Source organism: Scophthalmus maximus, chromosome 15, assembly GCF_022379125.1.
Source record: "Scophthalmus maximus strain ysfricsl-2021 chromosome 15, ASM2237912v1, whole genome shotgun sequence".
NCBI classification, from domain to species: Eukaryota; Metazoa; Chordata; class Actinopteri; order Pleuronectiformes; family Scophthalmidae; genus Scophthalmus; species Scophthalmus maximus.
Window position 1 is genome coordinate 11,941,040 of NC_061529.1, and position 21,195 is coordinate 11,962,234.

At 44.3% G+C, this 21,195-nt stretch overlaps 2 protein-coding genes across 6 annotated transcripts; one reads left to right on the forward strand and one right to left on the reverse strand.

Moving 5' to 3' along the window:
- Positions 1 to 413: 413 nt before the first annotated feature.
- Positions 414 to 15,196, reverse strand: aspg (asparaginase homolog (S. cerevisiae)). 5 transcript variants are annotated; one of them, XR_007032186.1, is made up of 18 exons: positions 14,762 to 15,196; positions 13,408 to 13,534; positions 12,548 to 12,583; positions 9,760 to 9,871; positions 9,468 to 9,593; positions 9,284 to 9,367; positions 8,694 to 8,820; positions 8,488 to 8,600; positions 6,960 to 7,145; positions 6,722 to 6,835; positions 6,495 to 6,614; positions 6,214 to 6,309; positions 5,061 to 5,224; positions 3,642 to 3,728; positions 3,414 to 3,496; positions 3,036 to 3,135; positions 2,882 to 2,947; positions 414 to 1,649 (listed from the first exon to the last, which is right to left on the reverse strand). XR_007032186.1 is itself a non-coding variant. In XM_035610009.2 (18 exons), exons 1-18 carry the CDS (start codon positions 15,006 to 15,008, stop codon positions 1,605 to 1,607), a joined length of 1,998 nt encoding a protein of 665 aa, XP_035465902.2. In that variant the 5' UTR covers positions 15,009 to 15,195; the 3' UTR covers positions 414 to 1,604. The 5 variants fall into 5 exon arrangements, 3 of the variants coding, with proteins under 3 accessions (XP_035465902.2, XP_047193577.1, XP_047193578.1); XM_035610009.2 differs by lacking the exon at positions 3,414 to 3,496 and adding an exon at positions 2,680 to 2,727 and having other exon boundaries at positions 14,762 to 15,195; XR_007032187.1 differs by lacking the exon at positions 414 to 1,649 and adding an exon at positions 2,680 to 2,727.
- A 3,043-nt stretch (positions 15,197 to 18,239) lies between these two features.
- arf6b (ADP-ribosylation factor 6b) lies at positions 18,240 to 20,875 on the forward strand. The gene is made up of 2 exons (XM_035610011.2): positions 18,240 to 18,400; positions 18,636 to 20,875. The coding sequence occupies exon 2, from the start codon at positions 19,285 to 19,287 to the stop codon at positions 19,810 to 19,812; it is 528 nt and encodes a 175-aa protein (XP_035465904.1). The 5' UTR covers positions 18,240 to 18,400; positions 18,636 to 19,284; the 3' UTR covers positions 19,813 to 20,875.
- The last annotated feature ends 320 nt before the right edge of the window (positions 20,876 to 21,195 follow it).

The following is a 21,195-nucleotide window of genomic DNA, read 5'->3' on the forward strand; positions in this document are numbered from 1 at the left end:
AAGACAGAGATGGCAAATAGTAAACGAGTCACATGGACACCAGGAATTCGATGTCATCTGTGTGGGTTTTTTTTACGTTGATCTGATTTGTCCTTTAAACTCTCTAATTGAGCTCACTGCCAGATAGCAGGAGCTCACACGAAATACAGTGTCACGCCATTTCCAGTTTGGGTTTTGATGTGTTTCTTCTAAAGGCCCGGTGCAGTAACAAGGAACCAATTATTATTCAGAACACACTTCCGCAGAGAAAACAAAAGAACTCGGCACACCGACAGGAATGGCCTTCAACAATTGGGCGGACGTGCGCTAATTCATACAGAAAACCATATCAAATCAGACAATGCTCAGGAATCTTTAGCCAGGATGTGAGGTTCAGGCTTCGGTGCAATAAATACAGCAACAGGAGACACTGATCTGACACAAGAGTTTTATTTCTGTCGCATTTTCCACAAAACAACCGAATCACACAGTTCTCCCACATGTTGTTTATGAGCACTGAAACCAACAGGACACATTTCAAGTAATTAACATGTATTTGCACATGTAAGGAAGTCACATCAAAGGTAACCTGGATTGGTTTAAAGAGAGTCTATCAAATTGTAGAGTAGCACTATATAACACAATTTAACAAGGAAGGAAAGCTCATGTCATTTGTTTGTGAACACACGAATATGGAAGACAAAACTGTGGCAGGTTTCCATTTTTATTCCTTTCTCAAAGACTTAACATTTGAGATGTGACTCTTCCAGCTCGACAATCCGCCACGTGAAACAGGCTGGATGAGTCTGTAAAGGGAACTGCAGGTTTTTGTTATACCTGTTTGAGCAGTAGGAAGTGAAAATCGCAGTTTCAGGGGCAGAGGACAAGTGCCACAGTTCGTTCACATTCCCGATGACAAGAAGGACAAAGCTCCTTTTCCTCAGTTTACATGATACTTTACAGCGTCTCACTATAAATAAATAAACAGAAAAATACAATCTGTGAATGTACCCTGTGCTTCCACGTGTCATGAATATATTGCTTATGATCGAGTACATTTCTTTATGTACTCGATTCAAAGTCAAATGTTTTGCAGGAAAAAAATAATCTTCATTGTCATCATTCACTGTTCGAGGTGTAATGGGAAGTTTCGGCAGGCTCCCAAGGTGAGGCTAATAATTCCCTGACTGGACTTCACAATAACCAAGGCTTTTGTTCAGACACAGTGATGTCAGCATCTGATTAAAACATGATAATACATTTCCTATGTATGTACATACAGTACACACACAAACACACACTTATTGTTGCTCTTTCCTGGACATTTTGCACATGTTGGTGTGTTTTTAACAGGGAAAATTCAGAGCAGTGCTGGCTTTCAATGACGTGTCAAAATAAGAAGACATTCAATAGTGAGTTTAACTCTGTGACTTTCAGCTGGACAGTGGACGGTGTGAGTGTGTGTGTGTGTGTGTGTGTGTGTGTGTGTGTGTGTGTGTGTGTGTGTGTGTGTGTGTGTGTGTGTGTGTGTGTGTGTGTGTGTGTGTGTGTGTGTGTGTGTGTGTGTGTAGGGGACGGCTCGGTAGGAAGTGGACACAAACGGAGGACGGTTCCTGTCGGCATCGTCACGGTCCTGATGGTGTGGCGGTGAACTCGATCACTCCACCGCTCTGCCACAGAGACAAAAGGAGAAGGGATGAAATATGGAGCATTGGGAAGGTGTTTCAGCAGACACACACACCTATGAGTGATCTATGATACACACTATCATAGTTCACCTTCGGGGACATTACATAGATTTGCGTTCATTTCTTGGCAATTTGGCCTAACTTGCGGAGAACTGAGCTTAATCACTGAGCCATCAATCAACTTTTTTCCCATTTGGGGACACAGCTTTTTTTGTGCAATTGGATAAGCTGTCCCCAATTAACAGATTTTTTTTGTCGAAATTCTGTCCCCAAAGGTAGCCCATGACAGAAACACACTTACACACACACAGGGGAGCCTAGAGTACAGCCAGCAGCACAAGTATATAAAACAGAAGAAAGCAGCTGAGAAGTCGTAACGTATAACTGTTTTGCAATGAAATGCATTTTTTGCTAAACAGATGGTTTTAAAGATTGACCTGTTCACAATATTGTTCAGGATGAATTGCCTGGCATTGGAAAACTGACTTTTCAGTCCGTAAAGAGAAAGAGAACAATCAACCAGGAGCTCTTGCAGTAGTGTCCATACAGGTGCATCACTATTGTTTTAAGACAGATGTGAATTAACGTGAATCTATCTTTTCATTACTGTGAATTGTTGACGTTGTATGTGAAATATGATGTAGACAGGATGACCAGTGTGACTCAGGGTCCAGGGTCATAACCTGCTACTTATGCAACACATGCCGTGACACACACACACACACACACACACACACACACACACACACACACACACACACACACACACACACACACACACACACACACACACACACACACACACACACACACACACACACACACACACACACACACACACACACACACACACACACACACACACACACACACACACACACACACACACACACACACACACACACAACTCTGACCAGAACAAGCAGTTAAGGAAAAAAGAACAAGCTTTTTGGGATCGCATGCTCACTATGGGAAATACATAAAATTGGGAAACACACTCCATCCCATTTACCTCATCATCATCATCATCATCATATGAATTTAATTCACCAAATACTGTCTGAAATTAAACAAGACAAACATGTGATTCAGAGGCAATTATAGAAAGAGAATTATATTAAGTTACAGTCGCATGCATATTAAGAGGAGGCTGTGCTTGTTTGGCATTAAGAACTGGATGTACAGCAGCTTGTACAGGAAACAGTGGTTATTACCTTGGATTTATTGCTCATGAGCTGGACTAAAAACGCCACCACTTCCTTGTTGCCAACAGCCTGGGCCTATGACAGGGGCACAATGAATAAGAAGTGGTTTTAATTTGTGAATTTAATTGTTATTTACGGGAAATACGTCTCCCCAGAAACACACCACTTGAATCGCTGTCTGTCCGTCATAGCCTTGTTTTCTCAGGTCGGCCCCGGCAAGGCTCCAGATCTCCAGGCCCTCCAGGTCCCTGGTGGCTGCCAGGCTGACACAGGAAATTACATAGTTATTAGAGCACAGGGCTGTTTCCCAAAATAAGCACTATTAAGACAATTAAACGGACGCCGGTTGAAGGACAGGTCGCATGAAGACACGTTCCAGAAAGTGGGCAGCATATTAAAGTGAAGGAATCAATAATGTTGGTCTGCATGACTCTCTGATGTTTGGGTTTTTCTTGAAGAGTGACACAAGCCACACTCATCGTACCTCACAGAAGGCGTGTTTCTGAAACTGTTAATTGGAATCGGGTTTGAAAATACTTACCTAGTGTCTCGGGTAGATAAATAACTACTTGCCGACACCGGAGATGCAGAGCAGATCCAAAGCTATGCTGCCTGGGAGCATTCCTACAGTTTGTGTAAGAGTGGGGCAACTGGTTGAACCTTTGTCAGCTATGTAGGATGGGTCTCAATGTGCATGGCCGAGCAAACGAGAAGCCTCTGACTGTACATGTGTGCCATTGTTCGGAGACTTGCTTGTTGTGTGTCTCACCTGCACAGTTCGGTCCCTGCTTCCTCCAACTTTTCTCTGGAGAAGTGGGCTCCAGTCTGTCGCAGCAGCTTCACCACTTCTTTGTGCCTACGTGAGTTATTATAGGACATGCAATACAATACTGCTGAATATTTCATACACAACAAATATTTGCATATCACTCAGTTAAAATCAGCACAAACATTTTTTTTTTTCAATCACCTGTTAAGCCATTGATTCTTTCCTCTTTTTTTAATTTCAGCTTTGATTGACACAGTCGAGTGTGGCAGTGGTTGCTGTTTGGCAAGTAGGAACAAGTTCCTTATCGCCCTAAATGAACCGCCGACACAGGAGTCACCTGCAGTGACATTTGAAATGACAGGAATAAACAATAAAACTAAAGGCCTGGAGTTGTCCTGCCCTGAGCTGCTGAGTTTATAATGTAGAGCTGAGCTTGCCACGTGAAAAAAAAGAAAGAAGGTAGTTTAGCCGATGCTTAGTTGTTGAGTAGGTATGTTGGTTAACAGTCAAAGAACCTATTAAAAGTGTAGTGTTAAGAAGCCAGTATCTCTCATCTGTGAAACTGGGAGCAGGCTGGTAGGACTGGTTCAGAGGACACTCCCTGCATTTGTTTTTTCAACTTTTTTTTTCTTCCTCTCTGCTTTTCCGCCACTCCATATATGGACATCAGGCTGCAGTCACTGAAACGTCGGTGACATTCATATGTTGACACCCTGGTAGCGCCTCAAAACTCAAAGTAATATTACTTAAGTCTTTAGTTTCATTCTATACGTTCAGGAAGGCCGCAGGGAGCAAAGGTTTACTGTGGGCGAGTGCGACGACAGGTGTTGGTGTTAAGTGCGTCCCTATACCGTCACGAGGGAGACAAGTCCACGCTTGCAAGTTGAGCCAACCGTTAAAATAGGACAACAGCCATTTGGCACGGCGAACACAACGTTTCCACCCCGAGGATCGACATAGCACTATAACAGAAACATTAAACATGGCTTCTACCCTTGTAGACAGAGACCAATGTCAATGAATGACATAAATCAAATTTAAAAAAAATCAGCTTTGGTAAAAATAAACACTGTCTAAATAGTCACATGACAATTAGCCTAATTAGTTTGTTGCCTGGCCTCTAAACACCATTACGAGTTGCTCCCCTTGTTTCATTCTCCCCCCAACCCCCCACCCACCCCCGACAGCTGCTGCTCCCTTCCTGTCATTTCCCACCTTGCAGCTCTTTTAATGAAGTTCCCCTATATAGAAGCTATTAACAACATGTTTGCCAGAAACACTGTAAGGAATAACAATGGTTGCTAATGGCAAAAAGAAAAGGGGGGGGGGGATTTCAATGTTGTGTTTGCAGCTTCATTAACAGGCAGATCAAAAACAAAACACATCAGCGCTTACAGTCTCAAGTACGGAGAGGTTTACCTGAAGCGTACAGCGTTGCACAGGGGCGTGTCCCCGTAGCGATCTTTAGCATAGACTGTAGCTCCATGACCCAGTAGGTACTCCACCAGCTTAAGGTGGCCCTCGCAGGCGGCGATGTGTAGGGGTGTACGTCCATCGTAGTCACCTAGACACAGGTTAGTGCCCTGTAGAAGAAAAACACAAAGCCTTCAGTGTATTTAACCTGGTGGTTAAAAAACAGGCCGTGTGATGTTTTAGATTTTCCTTGTTTTCAACAAAGTGTTACTTTGTTGCAGTTAAATGTATTTAACTTTAACCAGTCAAGCCACATACAAACACGCACTGTGCATGTGACTGCTGGGACAACTCGAGGCCTGCCTTTCCAGTCGGGCCTCATGTTTTGCTTGGTGGTGCACCTGTGCCTCTCCTACACCCCTTTCATACGGAGAGACTAACCCTGCAAATGTTTTCGTACAGTTTTTCCCATTAATTATCTGCCACTGTTTCATAATGAACCCCAAAAGAATATCTTGACACTTCTCACAATAACATAAGAGATCTCCAAGTTAGTGTTTTGCTCAGTTGACTCCTCGTAGAGCTGGGTGTTGCGCTATTTGCCTCTTGTTCTCTAGTCTCTCCCTCTCGCTCACTCGTGCCATCGTCCATAAAGTTTTAATCATCCACGCAGGCAGCCAGACCTCATAGTTTCAGCTCCGGCTGTGTGCGTACCCGCAAGTGGCATTCCATGCAATTCTCTCACACACAAGAACTTCTCTCTCTTAAGTCCGTGTACCCATCCCTGGGTACACCCGCACCACCGCCACAGACTGAATGAATTCTGTGGGAAACTCTGTCGGTGAACACGTCGACACCATGGTGGAGGCCGACTAACAAAGCACGACCGAGATAAGCTGCGTCGAAGCTGCTCCACCGGCATAAAAGTTTAGTGCTTAGCTGTGTTTAAAGCACACGCCACGTTGAGCTCAGCAGGCCAGTGAGTTTTGTTTCTGATGATAAAACTGAAAAGCTGACAGCCCCGTACAACACTTTCCCTTAAACAAACCATAACAATCCCAAGGGGTGTGTGTGTGTGTGTGTGTGTGTGTGTGTGTGTCAAAGGGCTTTAACCGGCTTGACAAACAATCAGTGGGAGAGACTTTGCAGTGTTTCTTACCATTTCTTTTAGTGCTTGTAAAGCTTCTATGTCTCCGATCTTAGCAGCAGCACAAGCCAGTGGAGGAGTCAGAGCATCACGAATGGCTTCCAGCTCCTGGAGACAACACAGACTTTAATCATAAAAAATAAAAATATTAGCGAGTCTAATAACCACAAACTTTACAAAAATGTCTGGGCTTCTATGCAAGTTGAGAGCTTTGTCTGCAAACAACAAGAACTGGGCTATTAGGACTCATAAAGCCGTTTGTTGGTCACAGAGTCAGCGGCTAGTGCCCTCACCTCCTTGCAGCTGACGCTCAGAGACTTGGCGATGACTTGGATGAAGCGGCTGTCGCTGAGACACAGCTTGGCTCCCGCTAAGTCGACGCTCATTTCACCTCGCAGGTTCCGACCCATCAACTAAGACAGAGTCAAATACACGTTCATCATTTTTTTTCCTCTGTTAATGTTCTATTGCTATAAAAAAAAAAAAAAACAGTATCTGTTTATGTATAAAAGGCACAAACCTTTTTCTTGGCATCTAGATCAAGCTTGTCCTTGGCCAACACGTAGGACAGCTTCGACAGGGCAGCCTCTGGAGTCATGTCACCACCAGCGATCAGCCCTGCGTCCATCAACACCTGGGAAGTCATGGGAATGTGTGATCTGATCATTTCTTTCTCTCTAAACAGATCTCAGTCCCTTCTTAATGGACCAGCATCAGTTCATCAGGTCATGTTTGACTGAAAGGTAAACACGAAGTACCATGCCGGTGGCGTACGACGTCGACACAGTGCCCCTCAGACACTGGGTGCAGTTGATGATGATGACGCCGGAGTCAGTCGCCTTCTTCAGCTCCTGCAGCAGGTCAGGACGGTTATCGGGGGCATTTCCACTGCCGTAGGTCTCGAGCACTACGCCCATCATGGGCGGCTGCAGGAAAGCCTTAACCTAGAAACAGATCACAGTTTTCAGATTATAAACAGCCACGATTTATGGCTAACCCAACTGTCTGCTCCACTGTGTAGAATCAAATTGAGGAATTATCATTCCGTGTTATTTTTCCTACAGCCCCCTTTCACTCCCATGAATGCGACCATCCACCCTCCTAAAAGCCCATCTGGTGCCATCCACGCAACCAGTATCTTAGTCACTGGTTGGCTGGCAATGAGAGGCCCTATACCACATCATTAGCCATGGCGTATGACTAGAATGGCAGATGACCGAAATGGCAGGAAGGAGAGCAATTAATTTGAAGGTGTTAGCAGGCGTAAAAGTCGCTTGGCAAGACCACGGCAGTTACCATAAAATGTGAGGGGAAGGTGACATTAACGGTGCCGGGTTCAGTCGGGTAATTTTTTTTGATGTGATAGGCAGTTTGTCAAGAAATGGTTGACGCAGATTACCAATGAAGCGCTCGTACAGAGGAGTCGGCGGGGCTCGGAGAGTCTGGTGCCTAATCAAAACACTGCCTCACGAAGGCAGTTAAAAGCTGTAAGGAAGTCTTGATAGCCGAGCTGGGCAGCGGGAGCAGATTGAGACAGTAAAGTCTCTCTCCTGGCAGCCGCTGCAGGGGGGAGGTGCAGCTAAATGTTACAGTATCTCTGCCAATCCTCCCTCTTTACAGGGTGATTGGTCATGGCCCATAACTCCTTCTCATCTTTCTCTGGGCTGAGCTTTGATGGCAGTTTACATGACTGGGGAAAGTAACAGAAGATGGGTAATAGCACAATTAAATTAAAGTTAACTATATTTTATTGCAGTTTGGAGCAGTCGGTTACTTTCGAAGAGCGCATCCTGAATCACGTTTGAATACTCTTTCATTACAACAGGCATGGCTGAAAATATTTGCATCATTCGTCTTAATATTATCTGGTGCCGACTTGAAATTGTATTTACACGTAAAAAAAAATATCATTTGACATCGTACTTTATGTGGAAGATGTGGAGTGAAACCATGCAAATACAGTGGCAATAAAAAGCATGAGGTCCCTATGGAATCAACAGATTTTCTGCATTACTTGTTCCAAGAGTCACATGTAAAGACAAACACAATGTACTTATCCTAATAACACACAAACTCTAATCTTCCTTGTATTCACTAAACACACAACGACAGTGCAGGTGGAAAAAAGAGTGAGTCAACCCTTGGATTTGATAATTGGTCACAATCTCACTTGGCATCAATAACCTCGAACAAGAGCTTATGACACCGACAGAATAACTATCTCTGCTCCAGTTCAGAGGCTGCATCACCTGCGTAACAGCGACTATATTTCCAAGACTAACTTACAGTAGCGGAGGTTATTCCTGGGAATAACCTGAGCAGGCCCACGTTCCGGTTCAGCTCAGTGCTGACTTGGAACTTTGCTGTTGTGTTTGGCCTCCAAACCGTATCCCAGTTGACTGAGGGAAAAGTTGGAAAACAGATCAAAAACAGGTTACAATCTAGGTTTAACTGGTACATGAAGACGGGCCCACCATGAACACCTGGCTTACTTTTAATGTCCACTTCAGCCGTGGCCAGTGGAGCCAAGTTGGGAGAGGAGAATGCATTGAAACTCCCGGCATCCACCTTGGTCACGCGGTTCCCTCGGTGGAGTTTGTTGTAGAAGTAAAGGCACACCTGCACAGAGAGGTGGAGAAAAAAGACATGCACGACATTTGAACACATTAAGAAACCTGTGTGCATGGATCTATAGATGATAGTTTTATCAATTAAAAATAGTTTAATCTTTAATGTAGACACTGTTCAGTGCTCTTCCTGCTCTGGTGGTGGTTGTTCAGTATTGTGAAACACATCTCGCTGTCGTTAGAAAGAATTATCATCAAACAAATAGTTTAAGGGGTTTTTAATCGCCTTTTGCGCGACTAGAATCTTTGTAGATCATCTTCTCAACTTGTTAACAGATTTATGGTTTATAAAATCATGCAATTACTTCTTTTCATTTATTATTTCATTAATGATTCTTTCATAATTCAGTCATTAACCCCACAAACAAAAACTATGGCAGTGTCACAAAGGAAAGACAAAAAAAAAGCTACTACTAGAAAGATTCACATTTGTTCTTTGGTCTTCATTTCCTCACCTCGGGGATGACAAACTGTCCAGCGATCAGCAGCGCCCCCAGCAGGTTGCCTCTGCCGTCATTCCTCATCTCAAAGATTGGCACCTGAAGACGGAATGCGTCTCGAGTTAAGAAGAAAGTACAACCTTAAAAAAAGCTGCAGACACAGGATTATTTTTTTTTTTTAGTGTCTGGCAGCTCTTACCTGGGAGCCAGTGAGAACGATTGGTTTGCCCAGATGTTCACACATGAAGGACAGGGCAGAGGCTGTGTAAGCCATCGTGTCTGTGCCATGAAGGATCACAAACCCGTCATAGTTTTCATAGTTTTTCTGGAGACATACAAGATTTAAAAAAACCACATCTATTAACAAAAGCACTAGTTACTTTTGCTCCATATTAAGTTATATTTTACTATTGTAGGATCAAGTGATGCCTAGCTTTTAAAAGTATACTTGACATTATTTGGCAATGGAGTCAATCAAAACAATCAAATACCTCAATGTCCTTTCCAATCCTACCCCAGTCATCTGTGGTCATATTGGAGGAGTCCAGCAAAGGGCTGTACTCTAAGATAGAGTAGACAATCCTCTTTTTGTCTTTACTCAATCTGGTAATTAAAGAGACATTTATGTATTAGTTTCAGTAATTGTGTACAAAAAAATATCAATCATCAAATTTAGAAAAAATAAATGAAAAGACAGAACAAACAGCCCACAATCATCGATGGTTTTAGTCATTGCAAGTGCAGTTGTTGACTCAGGGGGCTGATTTTTTTAATAAAGTTGGATCCCGTCCGGGTTCAACTTGATCAGTATGTTTTAAGAGGGATAGGCGATGCATTAAAAACCAAGCTGACTTCATGAAGGGACAAAGTCTGTTTTGCCAGGCCTTGAGTCTAAGCAGCAGGGTGCCAAAACCTGTTTCAGACACAGAGACAGGCATTTCTGGGAGTGTAAAAAGGGAGGGGCATTACAGCGGCCCTGAGAGCTTGACACACTGCAACGTCGGGCGGAACATAAGCAAACGGACAAAACGCAAGCGAAGGAAGAATCTTGGCTTAATATCTGATATCAACCCAGTACAAGATCATGTCAGTCTTTCTCTTTTCCCCCTCTAAAAATAGTTGAATAATAACAATACTAATATTATAAAGCAAAGACATATTTAGGTTTAACTTTTAACCTTTAAAATTCTGTTTATCTGGTTGGACAGCTACGCCAGCAGCACTGCAGTGAAACCAAACCGGAACCAAGAGAGAGAAGAGATACCCGTGGTTTAGACAAAGAGACAGGTCTCAAATGATTCGTCATTTGATTTGTCTGCCGGGAAAAATGCCATTTTACTGATCGGAAGTTATTATTTACTTCTGTGACAATAGGGGGAAACAGGTTGAACAGCAGGCTTGTCCGATCACTGTAAGTGTGTCCCCTGGAAACTATTGTCATCTGTACTTAATTTGCATGCATTTTGTGAAGTTGCAGTGGGTTGAGCTCTCAGGGCCACCGTAGGGCATGTAGACATACTGATCGAGAGAGCTACATAGACAAGTACTTGTGTTCTATGGGGCTTTATATTTGCATATTGCAAATACAGGTAAATCCTGAGGGACATACGGCAGCAGGTAGTATAGCTTCATCGTTATTTGGTGAGTCACTTCAGGTTAGGTCAGAATGCATATTTATGTCACCTATAAGTGGAGTTAAACTCTGGTGGCTCAACCTGCGACACGTGTAAGGCCGCTTGACTGGCTAAACAACCATGGAAAGATTTTCTTTTTAATCTCCCTTTTAAAGAAACAGGGTGGACCAGCCCCCCACATTACCATAGGGCAGCCTCATAAGAGGGAGATATAAGCTGAATGGAACAGCAGGGGGAAGAGCGGGCAAGCCCCAGTCCATCCAACCAGACATCCAACAGACACTCTTCTAATTAGCCTTAGGTCCACACAGACACACACACACACACACACACACACACACACACACACACACACACACACACACACACACACACACACACACACACACACACACACACACACACACACACACACACACACACACACACACACACACACACACACACACACACACACACACACACACACACACACACACACACACACGGCCTTGTGGCGTTCCCTCTAAGCATCACATGAATAAGGCTTTTCAATAAATCAATAAACTAATTCCCTCCTCAGAAGCAAGAATTCAACATAAGCTATAACCGCATACTATCAACAGTATGCACATTAGAGTGCATGACCTCAAGGATGAGCAAATATCAAGTCACGCTGAATATCTAAAAAAAATATTAACATAATATTCAATAAAAATCATGCACATACGGACATGTTAAAATTAATATTATATGTTATCAGAGGTTTAATATTAGTCCAAATAAACTGATAAATATCTAATATTTAAGTTATTGACCAATCAGGTTAATTAAATAGGCTCTTGTGTAGTCACTGAAGGGGTGGACATGTTTTGAGGTTAAGAGCAGTCACACGGTCGTCTGAAATATTTTTTGGAGAGCCTGACAAACAGATCAAAAAAAACTAGATCTCAACTTCTAGTTTACGGAAAAATCTCCACCACACATCCCGCTCCACCCTGCTGCTCCGCTGCCTGCCACAGTGGCGGTCTACGTGAAGGGGGATATGGAAATGTGTGAGTAACGTATGTTTCTGGCAGACGCGCCCCCCACCTATCACCAATGACGACCCTTACAGAGAGACGTTGATCAGCTGGGAGCCCGGTCACAAGGGGGCTCTGCTTTCACTGCTCCACAGCACATGGACCAGACAATAACGACGTGAAATCAAACGTGCGATAGAGCAGATTAACTTTGCTTCTACCAGCAGGCCAACAGCAGTGATTTACTCACTCAACCTAAAAGTAAAAAATACAACCATGAGGCTCTTCCAGTTGAGCTAATGATAATAATAATCCTTGTTTTAGAGCACTTTATAATTTAGATTACATAAAAGGCAACAGTTAAATAAGAAGGAGTCATAAAATCATCAGGAGCTAACCCCGTCCGACATTAAAGCAGCTGGCTTGTTGTGCGATGTGAGACAAGTGCAAAGTTAGACACAAAAATACTTCAGGCAGGACACAGCTCTGGGCCCCTGTGTCTTCCTGCTATTTCCCCCTAATGTCAAAGGCCACGTTGGCATGCATTTCCTGTCAGACGAGCACACCCTAACACGTTGTATTAATGACAACGGCGGCTAAAACCACTCTCAAGCACAGTGGAGGCACACACAATGCAACAGCACCCATTAAACGGCTGGCCAGCGTGGGACGTCGACTTCCTGTTAAAAGCAATGAAAGAAGTTTAGAGTCGTCAAAACCACAATGTTGATCTTAGAGGGACAATGACTCATTTTATCTCTGCTTTTTGTTTCCAGCGTGACCATGCTCTTGTTTATAAAGTAATATTGAGGAAGTTAAACAGCAGTGTTTATCATTTCAAACATGATTTAGCCCTTACAAAAATGGGAAAGACAAATACCGGACAAGCATACCTATGATTTCATTTTCTAAACAATAGTCTGCAGATACAGTACCTACAGTTTAACAATATGGTTAAGACCTGTTAAGCTCCACTCAAAAACAGGATTAGCTGTCAAGGAAAATGACAATATAATCTTTTTGCAGGTGCAAATTTTGAAGACAGGTTTTTCCCCATCATGCGTGTAATAAAAACATGAATAAGAAAAAGAAAAGAATACACTTCTGAATAGCTGTTATATATTATACACTTAAAAGTGATAATTTTGCTGTTTGATTGATTTTTGTGGAAGCTCCTTAGCTCAACCACAATATACGTAACTACCGTCTCTGTGGTTACCACTATCATTACATGATGCTCACATGAAGATCTTCCAGGTGCCAGACTTTAAATATCAATCATTTGTAAATGCTTGCAAGTGGAAAATATGACACTGTTAGCTAAGGTTGTTTTTTACGGTTTTATAAAAATATGACGTTTATTAATAATAAGAGTTTAATGTGTAATACAAAATAATGATACCTTACACTCAGACAAGAGCATGGGAGTGTGAAGAGCAGAAAATAAGTTACAGTGGTTCTTCAAAATACTGACAAAGCACGGGGGGGATGCGGGTGGACTTACGGCAGGACCAGGGTGTTCTCATACGAGTAGTAGTCATACAGGCCGGTCTGCTGGGCGTACATCGCATCGTGGAGAATGGGCAGCTTGCGCAGGCTCTTCACCAACGCATTGGCTGTTGGTGCGAGCACTGTGGGTTACAGAAAGAAAGAAGAACGGGGGGATTATGGCAGTATTTCATAGCTTGCTCTCTGGGCGATTACTGATAATCATTGATGACGGTTCAGCAATTGACCGTCATTTCATCAGTCTCATACTGAACCCTAGTGGTGAATGTAAGACATTGCATTTATTTTATTTTTTTTACAGGTGTTGAATAATTTACTTATGATTCTTACCTACACTAACAGTTTTTAAATTATTGAACTGAGGAATATTCTGGATTGTGAAGCCAGTGGACACAGCACCACTGCTGCTGTGGAGCAGATGTGGTTCTGTGCCACTCTGAGTGAATGCCATAAGAAACTCTTCATCAGAGCTCAAATGAGAGAGCACACGTGGCAGCTGACAGCCACATGAGCACAAGCCGCGAGGACGTCAGGAGAACTGCCTCCAGAAAGGCCTGACAGAAAGATGGGAAGCCTTCGTTAGGAGTAACTGCGAAGGGGAAACCGTCATGCAATTTCAATCCGAGAACACACAGTGTTCAAACATATCAAAGGTCCAAAGGGTCCCTGGGATGCAGCTGGGGTTTGAGCATGTAACTTCCCCAGTTTCATGACACCCAGTTGTCGAGACATTTCACCCTGAACTAAAGTGTGAATATCTAACTGTTAAAACAAAAGTGGCACAATATAGAGTCAGGATGGCTAAGGATGGATCGTCATAGGGCCTTGAAACATCACAAATGGGATCAGACATAACGATCAAACTCAGTGAACAGTGAGGGAGTCAGCTCCAGGCCTTTCCATTGTATTTTTGAGACAATCCAAGGATGGCAATTGGCCAAACGGTGTTGTTTTAAGATGTGTGTCCATATAAAGAAATGGCCATTGAGTACAGGGAATGAAATACTGATGCGTGGCCTTGGAGAGGTCCTGTTTCAGCTTGTTCTGTGAAGTCTGTCAACATCTGGTTATCCATTGAGAGAATCTGTCATGCATCATGCATCATGAGGGGCGGTGTGTTTAGCCCTAAACGTACCGGTTTGTGATCATCACTGAAACAGTTTGCTGATATACAGTGTGTTTGTTCGTCCGCTGCGGGGGTGAGTTTGTTTGCATGACATTACCATTTCAGGATTCACTCACGTGTTGTTGGCACGAAGGACTCACTGACCCTCACGGCGACATGAGGCGACACACGTGCGCGCGCGCGCACACGCACGCAGCACTTTAGCTCCGTGAGTCGCACTCACCGTTGTCGTGAATCGTCATGCCGATGGTTCCCCCGGTGTTGATGACCAGCACCCGCGCCTCGGCGGTGGGTGAAGTCAGCGGCTCCACGGACTCGAGCGACGTGCAGCTCGACAACTTCCTCCTCCTGCACGGCTGCAGCTGAGCGCCCCGCGTCGGGGACACGTCGCTCGGCTCGCTCAGCTCCAGCTTCGGGTGAGACAAAGCTCGGGCGAGGGACGTCAGGTTGTCGAAGCTGGAGTCCGCCATGATGCCCGACGGAGCAGACCGATACCCGGGGGCTGACCCCTCAATGTCACAACACGTCGGCTCTCAGCTGCTGTCAGTGGCCCGGACCACGGTGCGCTTCATTCGTTATTATGTGTCCCGGCCGGGGCGGGGGGCGGAACCGTGGCTTTGACCGTCTGGAGAGTTCAGCGTCCTAAGCGCACGTGGCTGACGTCACGCAGTGACGTCACACTTACTCTCAATATCCCTGCGGGGACACCTCATTGATACAGTGGAGTTTATGTGTCTCTACTTCCAGCTCTGAGAGTATTTTTTTAATTCATCTTTCAGCTGTATGTGGAACATGTTTTAACCAAAGACTGTATGTAAAATGGACGATTTATGGTATGTACTGTAGCCGGCCACCAGGGGGCGTTCGAGATGATCCTGCTCCATAGTATAGGAGTGTAGCTGTGACAGCAAGGGAACACCATGTTCCCAACAACATGAGCTGGCGGGACAGAGTCACTTTCCTCCCGGTCCAATGGAAGGCAGGGGGTGGGTCTTCATTTGACGTGTGTCTGATTGGATGGTCAATGGGCTTTTTGGCTAATCAGTTCATGCAACAATATCAGGTCAAAATCCATGCTTGCAACTTAATTTCATTGCCACATGGTCAGATGATAAATGTATGCATTTGACTATTTTTATTCAAGAGTTTGATGTGTAACAAAACTGAGTAAAAGGGCAAGAGGGGCGTCAGGGAGTTCGCTGAGAAGTCCTCTGTACAAATGGGGAAAAACCTGCCGGAGCCATAAACATCTGAGCAGCACTGACAGACAGAAGCCACTATGAGTAAAAGGCATATTGACCGCCTGCTTGGGGTTTGCCAAACAGCATTTTGATGACTCTAAGGGCATTAGGGAGATGACACTTTGGGCTGATGAGACAAAATTTGAACTCTTTGGGCAGAACTGGCAAACACAGGCACTTCTCATCTGGCTAATACCATCCCTACAGCAAAGAATGGTGTCGGCAGCACATTGCCCGAGGAAACATTTTCTCTAAAATGTGTGTGTGTGTGTGTGTGTATGGCAGAACCATACTTTTACCTGTGCTTTTCCTGCTATGACAAGTCAAAATATCTGTGTAAAAGGGGATTGCCTTTTACACAGTTATGTAACGAGTCCAGGGTCTTCATACACAGGTAGGCAAACAAAACGAGACAGGGAGCTGTTAAAAATCCAAAATCTATCTAACTAACCAAAGTTTTGCTGAAGTTGTGTGTTAAAAATAACTGTAGAAATAGGAAATCATTGGAGCTGTGTTTGCTGTCTGTGTCCTCTCTTTATAAAATGATAAAATAATTTGGCATGCCCAGTATGATGTGCCATACATTCTCTTAATAATCCTATGGTCATGCAACTGAAGCCCCTGACACAGAAAATGTAGGTTTGGCCTCTTGAATGATGACTTTGAGATGATGATGAGAAAACCACTGGTTTTAAAAAGCCATAAGGACCTGCAATAGGTTAACTCACTGCATGGGTGGGTAAGAGGCATAGAAGCATAAAGTGAGGAAAGACATTTTGACTCCAGTAAAAATGCTGACACATTTGGTAAAAATTGTAATTTATACCTGCTTCTTCATGTGTATGACATAATGGCAATTCATTTGAGTAAGGTATTTGTTAAAGAAATTACAGTGTTGATGAATCTACGTGACACCTTCAACCCTCAATGTTAAAGTCCATAGTACGGATTGCCTTGAACTCACCTTATATTCCCCTGTTTGAGTTGTGTCATTGTGTCTCCCTTGTACACCAAACACCAACAGGTACAGGACTGACTCATTGCTGGTCCCTCAAGCCATGAAGGACAAAACACTGTGATGTAGCTATCCTACTGCATTGCAGCACAATAAAATAGATGCTTCGGGAAAACAACTCAGTTATTGTGGTTTTACAGCTTTTGGAGGTTTCTCCTACCTGCATGTTTTACAGTGTCCATGAGTGAGACACTTGCTAACAAACACGATGCACAATGTATTAAGGGTCCCATAATTATTCACTATGGTTTACTGATGACAGGATATCACAACATACACACAAGCGTTAAAGTGGTCACTTATAATCAGTGTAACCACAATGCTTCATTGTGCATAATGGCATCAGGCATTTAATCTAATGAAAGAAAATGCTGTACATGAGGTATAAGAGGCACTAAATAAACATTTGGCCCAGATTATTAAAAGGTTCAGTGTGTAGGGTTTAACAGCAGTGAGGTGATTGTGCAAATTACAACCCACTGAATACCCTTCACCTTAACCTCAAACTTCCAAGTGTGTAGGTTAACATACAAATGCAAAATGCACCATCTAGAGGGCAAAAGGCCAGTGTTTGGATTTAATGAGCCCATGCTGCACATGATTAATTGTCCCATCGATCGCTTGTTCAGCCCATGTGAAAGCATATCACGTACTTACCACAAGGCGTCACTACTGTACTATCCAACATCCCATTCACATGGTTGTATGATGTATTGTAACTTTTATTTAAATAAATAAAACAAATCCTTTGGGGTGTGTATAGTTCCCCTTTACTGAATTACTGCTCCTACTAAATTCTTATTGCTGCCGAATAGTTATTTCTTCCTGGTTTCAGTCTACACAACCACATCAGTGTTTGTAGAAAGCGGAAACTTTAAAGATGTTACATTTTCTAAAGGTAGGCCTATGCTAGTGACATGTTTCTACAAATGTTTTCACTGTAAAGGAGTGCTGAAGATCATTATTATTCCCACATTATTAAAAATGAACATTACAATGAGGGTACATTTCAGATATGTCTTTTATATGCTTATATGGGATTTAAAGCAGTAGCCTGCAACTGCCACAAGAGGGGGTGTTACCCTTTGTACTCACGTAGAACCATTAGACATGACTATAAAACGAGAATAGTACATCATCAAATATTATTTATGCAATGCATTACCATCAATATGTAAATGACATACGTTTTTATTTAATTTGATGCGGAGCCTGAAACAAAACAACATACACTCAAGTTATTAACAGGCACCTGTTAGAATAAACCATTTTGACATTCTAACATGAATTGCTGTTATGTACAACTTGAACTAAATACTAGATACATGCTGTAAAAAATAAAGACAGTAAGCTGTATTTGATGACCGTTTGTGTGTTTGACTTTTTACCCTGCGGGTCGCGTGTGCGTGCGCGCGCGTGCGTGTGCGCGCCCCGGGCAGTGGGAGCTGTGCTCGGCGGCAGCAGCAGCTGAATGAAGCAGACGGGAGGAAGTGGCGGTTAATGCAGCTCCACACCTTTCCGGTGTAGCAGCACTGCGACCAGCTCGACTGAAGGGAGAGAGGCGAGGGGCTGGTGCGTCTATCGAGGCAGGAGGGGGAGACAGGAGGTAAATCACTTGTGTTTCAAGTAAGCGTCCAGCTCGAGGAGACGCGAGCCGAACGTTCTGCCGCTGTCGCGTGCATCTTCTTCCATTGTCGAATCGGATTAGCTTGTGCGAGCTAACAGCCCGTGGCTACGTAGCCTGCTAGGCAACCAGCTAGCTCGTGTTAGCCTGCTAGCAGCCATGAGCGGTAGCGTGCTAATCTGGCATGTCTGACCCTCCCCTCTGAATCTCTTTCCAGGGGGACGAGAAGTGGAGTCTGACGACTGGACATACTGGTGTTGCCGAGGCGACGAGATCGCTCTGTTTCCGTCCGCCGAAAGTTCCCGCGGCTTCCGTGCACGGCGAAGGAACCCGGCGGAGCGCCGCGGTGGAGGAACCGGAGTGAGCGGCGTTTCTTTCTGCTCGGGCAGCGGCGAGGAGAACAAGGGCGCACCCGGTGAGGAGGAACCGCCAGGCACGCGCGCACACACACAGACACACAGACACGCGCGCGCACACGAAGGGGATTCACAAGGAGCGGGGCTGGTGTACACACGGTGCCTGTAGTGTGTTTGAATCGCCCCGGCCTGCGTGTGTCACGTAGATCCGGCCCGATGAGAGAGTCGGTCACCAGCTGCCGCCAAGTTCCCCAGTGTAACCGTGCCGTGCTGTGTACAGGCCCTGGACACATCCAGACACTCTGAACACAGGTGACCTGCACCTCACGGCATCCTGACGCAGACTCTCTCCAGGGAGAAGGCCCCCGTTAGTGAGCACTTCTGACAGTCATGTCCTCCCAAGTGAGCCCATAGTCTCGAACTTGAAGCCACAGTTACACTCATCACAGCGCGGCGTCTGACGTTCATTTTTCTGGTTGGGAAGGAAGTATTTATGCACCAGAGTCCAAGATGGGGAAAATGCTCTCCAAGATATTCGGCAACAAGGAGATGAGAATATTAATGCTCGGACTCGACGCAGCCGGGAAGACGACAATCCTTTACAAACTGAAACTCGGACAGTCCGTCACCACGATCCCCACGGTGGGCTTCAACGTGGAGACCGTCACCTACAAGAACGTCAAGTTCAACGTGTGGGACGTGGGCGGCCAGGACAAGATCCGCCCCCTGTGGCGACACTACTACACGGGCACCCAGGGGTTGATCTTCGTGGTGGACTGCGCGGACCGGGATCGCATCGACGAGGCGAGGCAGGAACTCCACCGCATCATCAACGACCGGGAGATGCGGGACGCCATCATCTTGATATTCGCCAATAAGCAAGACCTGCCGGACGCCATGAAGCCGCACGAAATCCAAGAGAAGCTCGGATTGACCCGCATCCGAGATAGGAATTGGTACGTTCAGCCCTCCTGTGCGACCACAGGCGACGGACTCTATGAGGGCCTGACGTGGCTCACCTCAAATTACAAATCTTAATGATTTGAGTGCTGACTGTTTTAGGTCAAAACTATAATAAAAGTTGCAAGTAACAAATAACATCTCAAAATGAGTATGGTTAAGAAATAAAAAGTTGATTATTTCCCATTTATTTTTTAATACCTTTTACCCCCCACGACTAATTTATCTTTAACTGGGTTTTTCTGGCTTGAAGTTTGCTTGTGCTCTGTAGCAAGCTTGACTCACGTTCATTATTTCTGGGGCTTGCTTGACGAATAATGAATGACCTGGTCCAAATGTTAAAGCCACAGAGTTCACCGCCTTTGCCTCTTCTTCTTTTTCCTGTTTTATATCATTTTTCTAATGAAGCCAGGGGGTTTTTATCTTTCATGAACTGCGGCTTGTTTCAAGGCTCTTCGTTCTCGGTTGCATTGAGCTTGGTCCTTGTTCTTTTTCTTCTACGGTGCGATCTTTCATGTCACGTAGCCTGGAAAGACTTTGACACAGTAATGTGATGAAAAGTATATCTTCTCAATGGTGTTGACAGCAGTAAAGGGAGAAAAAAAATCACCATCGCTTAGATTTCATTATCATCCGTCTTGACACCAGAGGGGGAAAAATGACTTTGGACATGTCTGGTTACCCCTCTCAATCCTCTTATGAGGGCTATATAGTTAACTGATTGACCTTTTGTGTCACGTCTTGATACTTACTTGTGCTGAATATTCAACAAATAGGCCTCCAGTAACTCTTAAACATGCTTGTTGGGATGCAGTTTTAATTTTAGGGTAACACGTAGTCAAGTCGACTCGAATCTTTCCAAAGGAATGTCATTCAGCTCTGAGCTCTCTCAATCTGATACTACGGTTGATTAGTCTCAGTATTGGGACATTATATGATAGCCTATATCTGTAGCATGAGTACGAAAGTACAGTAACCCTACATCAGAGTCCACCTGTCGTGCAGTCAGAGGGAGCTGTCCACCGGTGACATGTTGACAGACACCCTGCGTTGCAGCTCTTACTCCAATTTTGACTGGGGGGGAACCATGAACAGAACAATGTCATTGTAATGTCTTATTAAAAAAGTGATTTTAAATCTGTTACGTCTCTGTTTTTTCAAGGATTGAAGGTAGTTTGCGCAGTGAGTTGAGTGGGTGATCAAACCATGTCAAGTGTGTTAAAGGAGAAAGCTGTATTCGTTAGAAGTAGCTTAGTTTACTATACCAAGTGACTTCCAAAAGAACTAAGGGAAAGACTGGAGAAGGCTCGTATTTCAAAGTAGAAGTCTGCAGTACAGGAATTTTGGGTTTTAGTGATGTTTAAAACCAGTTTTTTTTTCGTCCAGCCTCAGTTCCCTTGCCTGTAAAATAGGAAAATGTGTAAAACAGGAAGTCCAACGGCCGGTCTTTCTGGAACAACA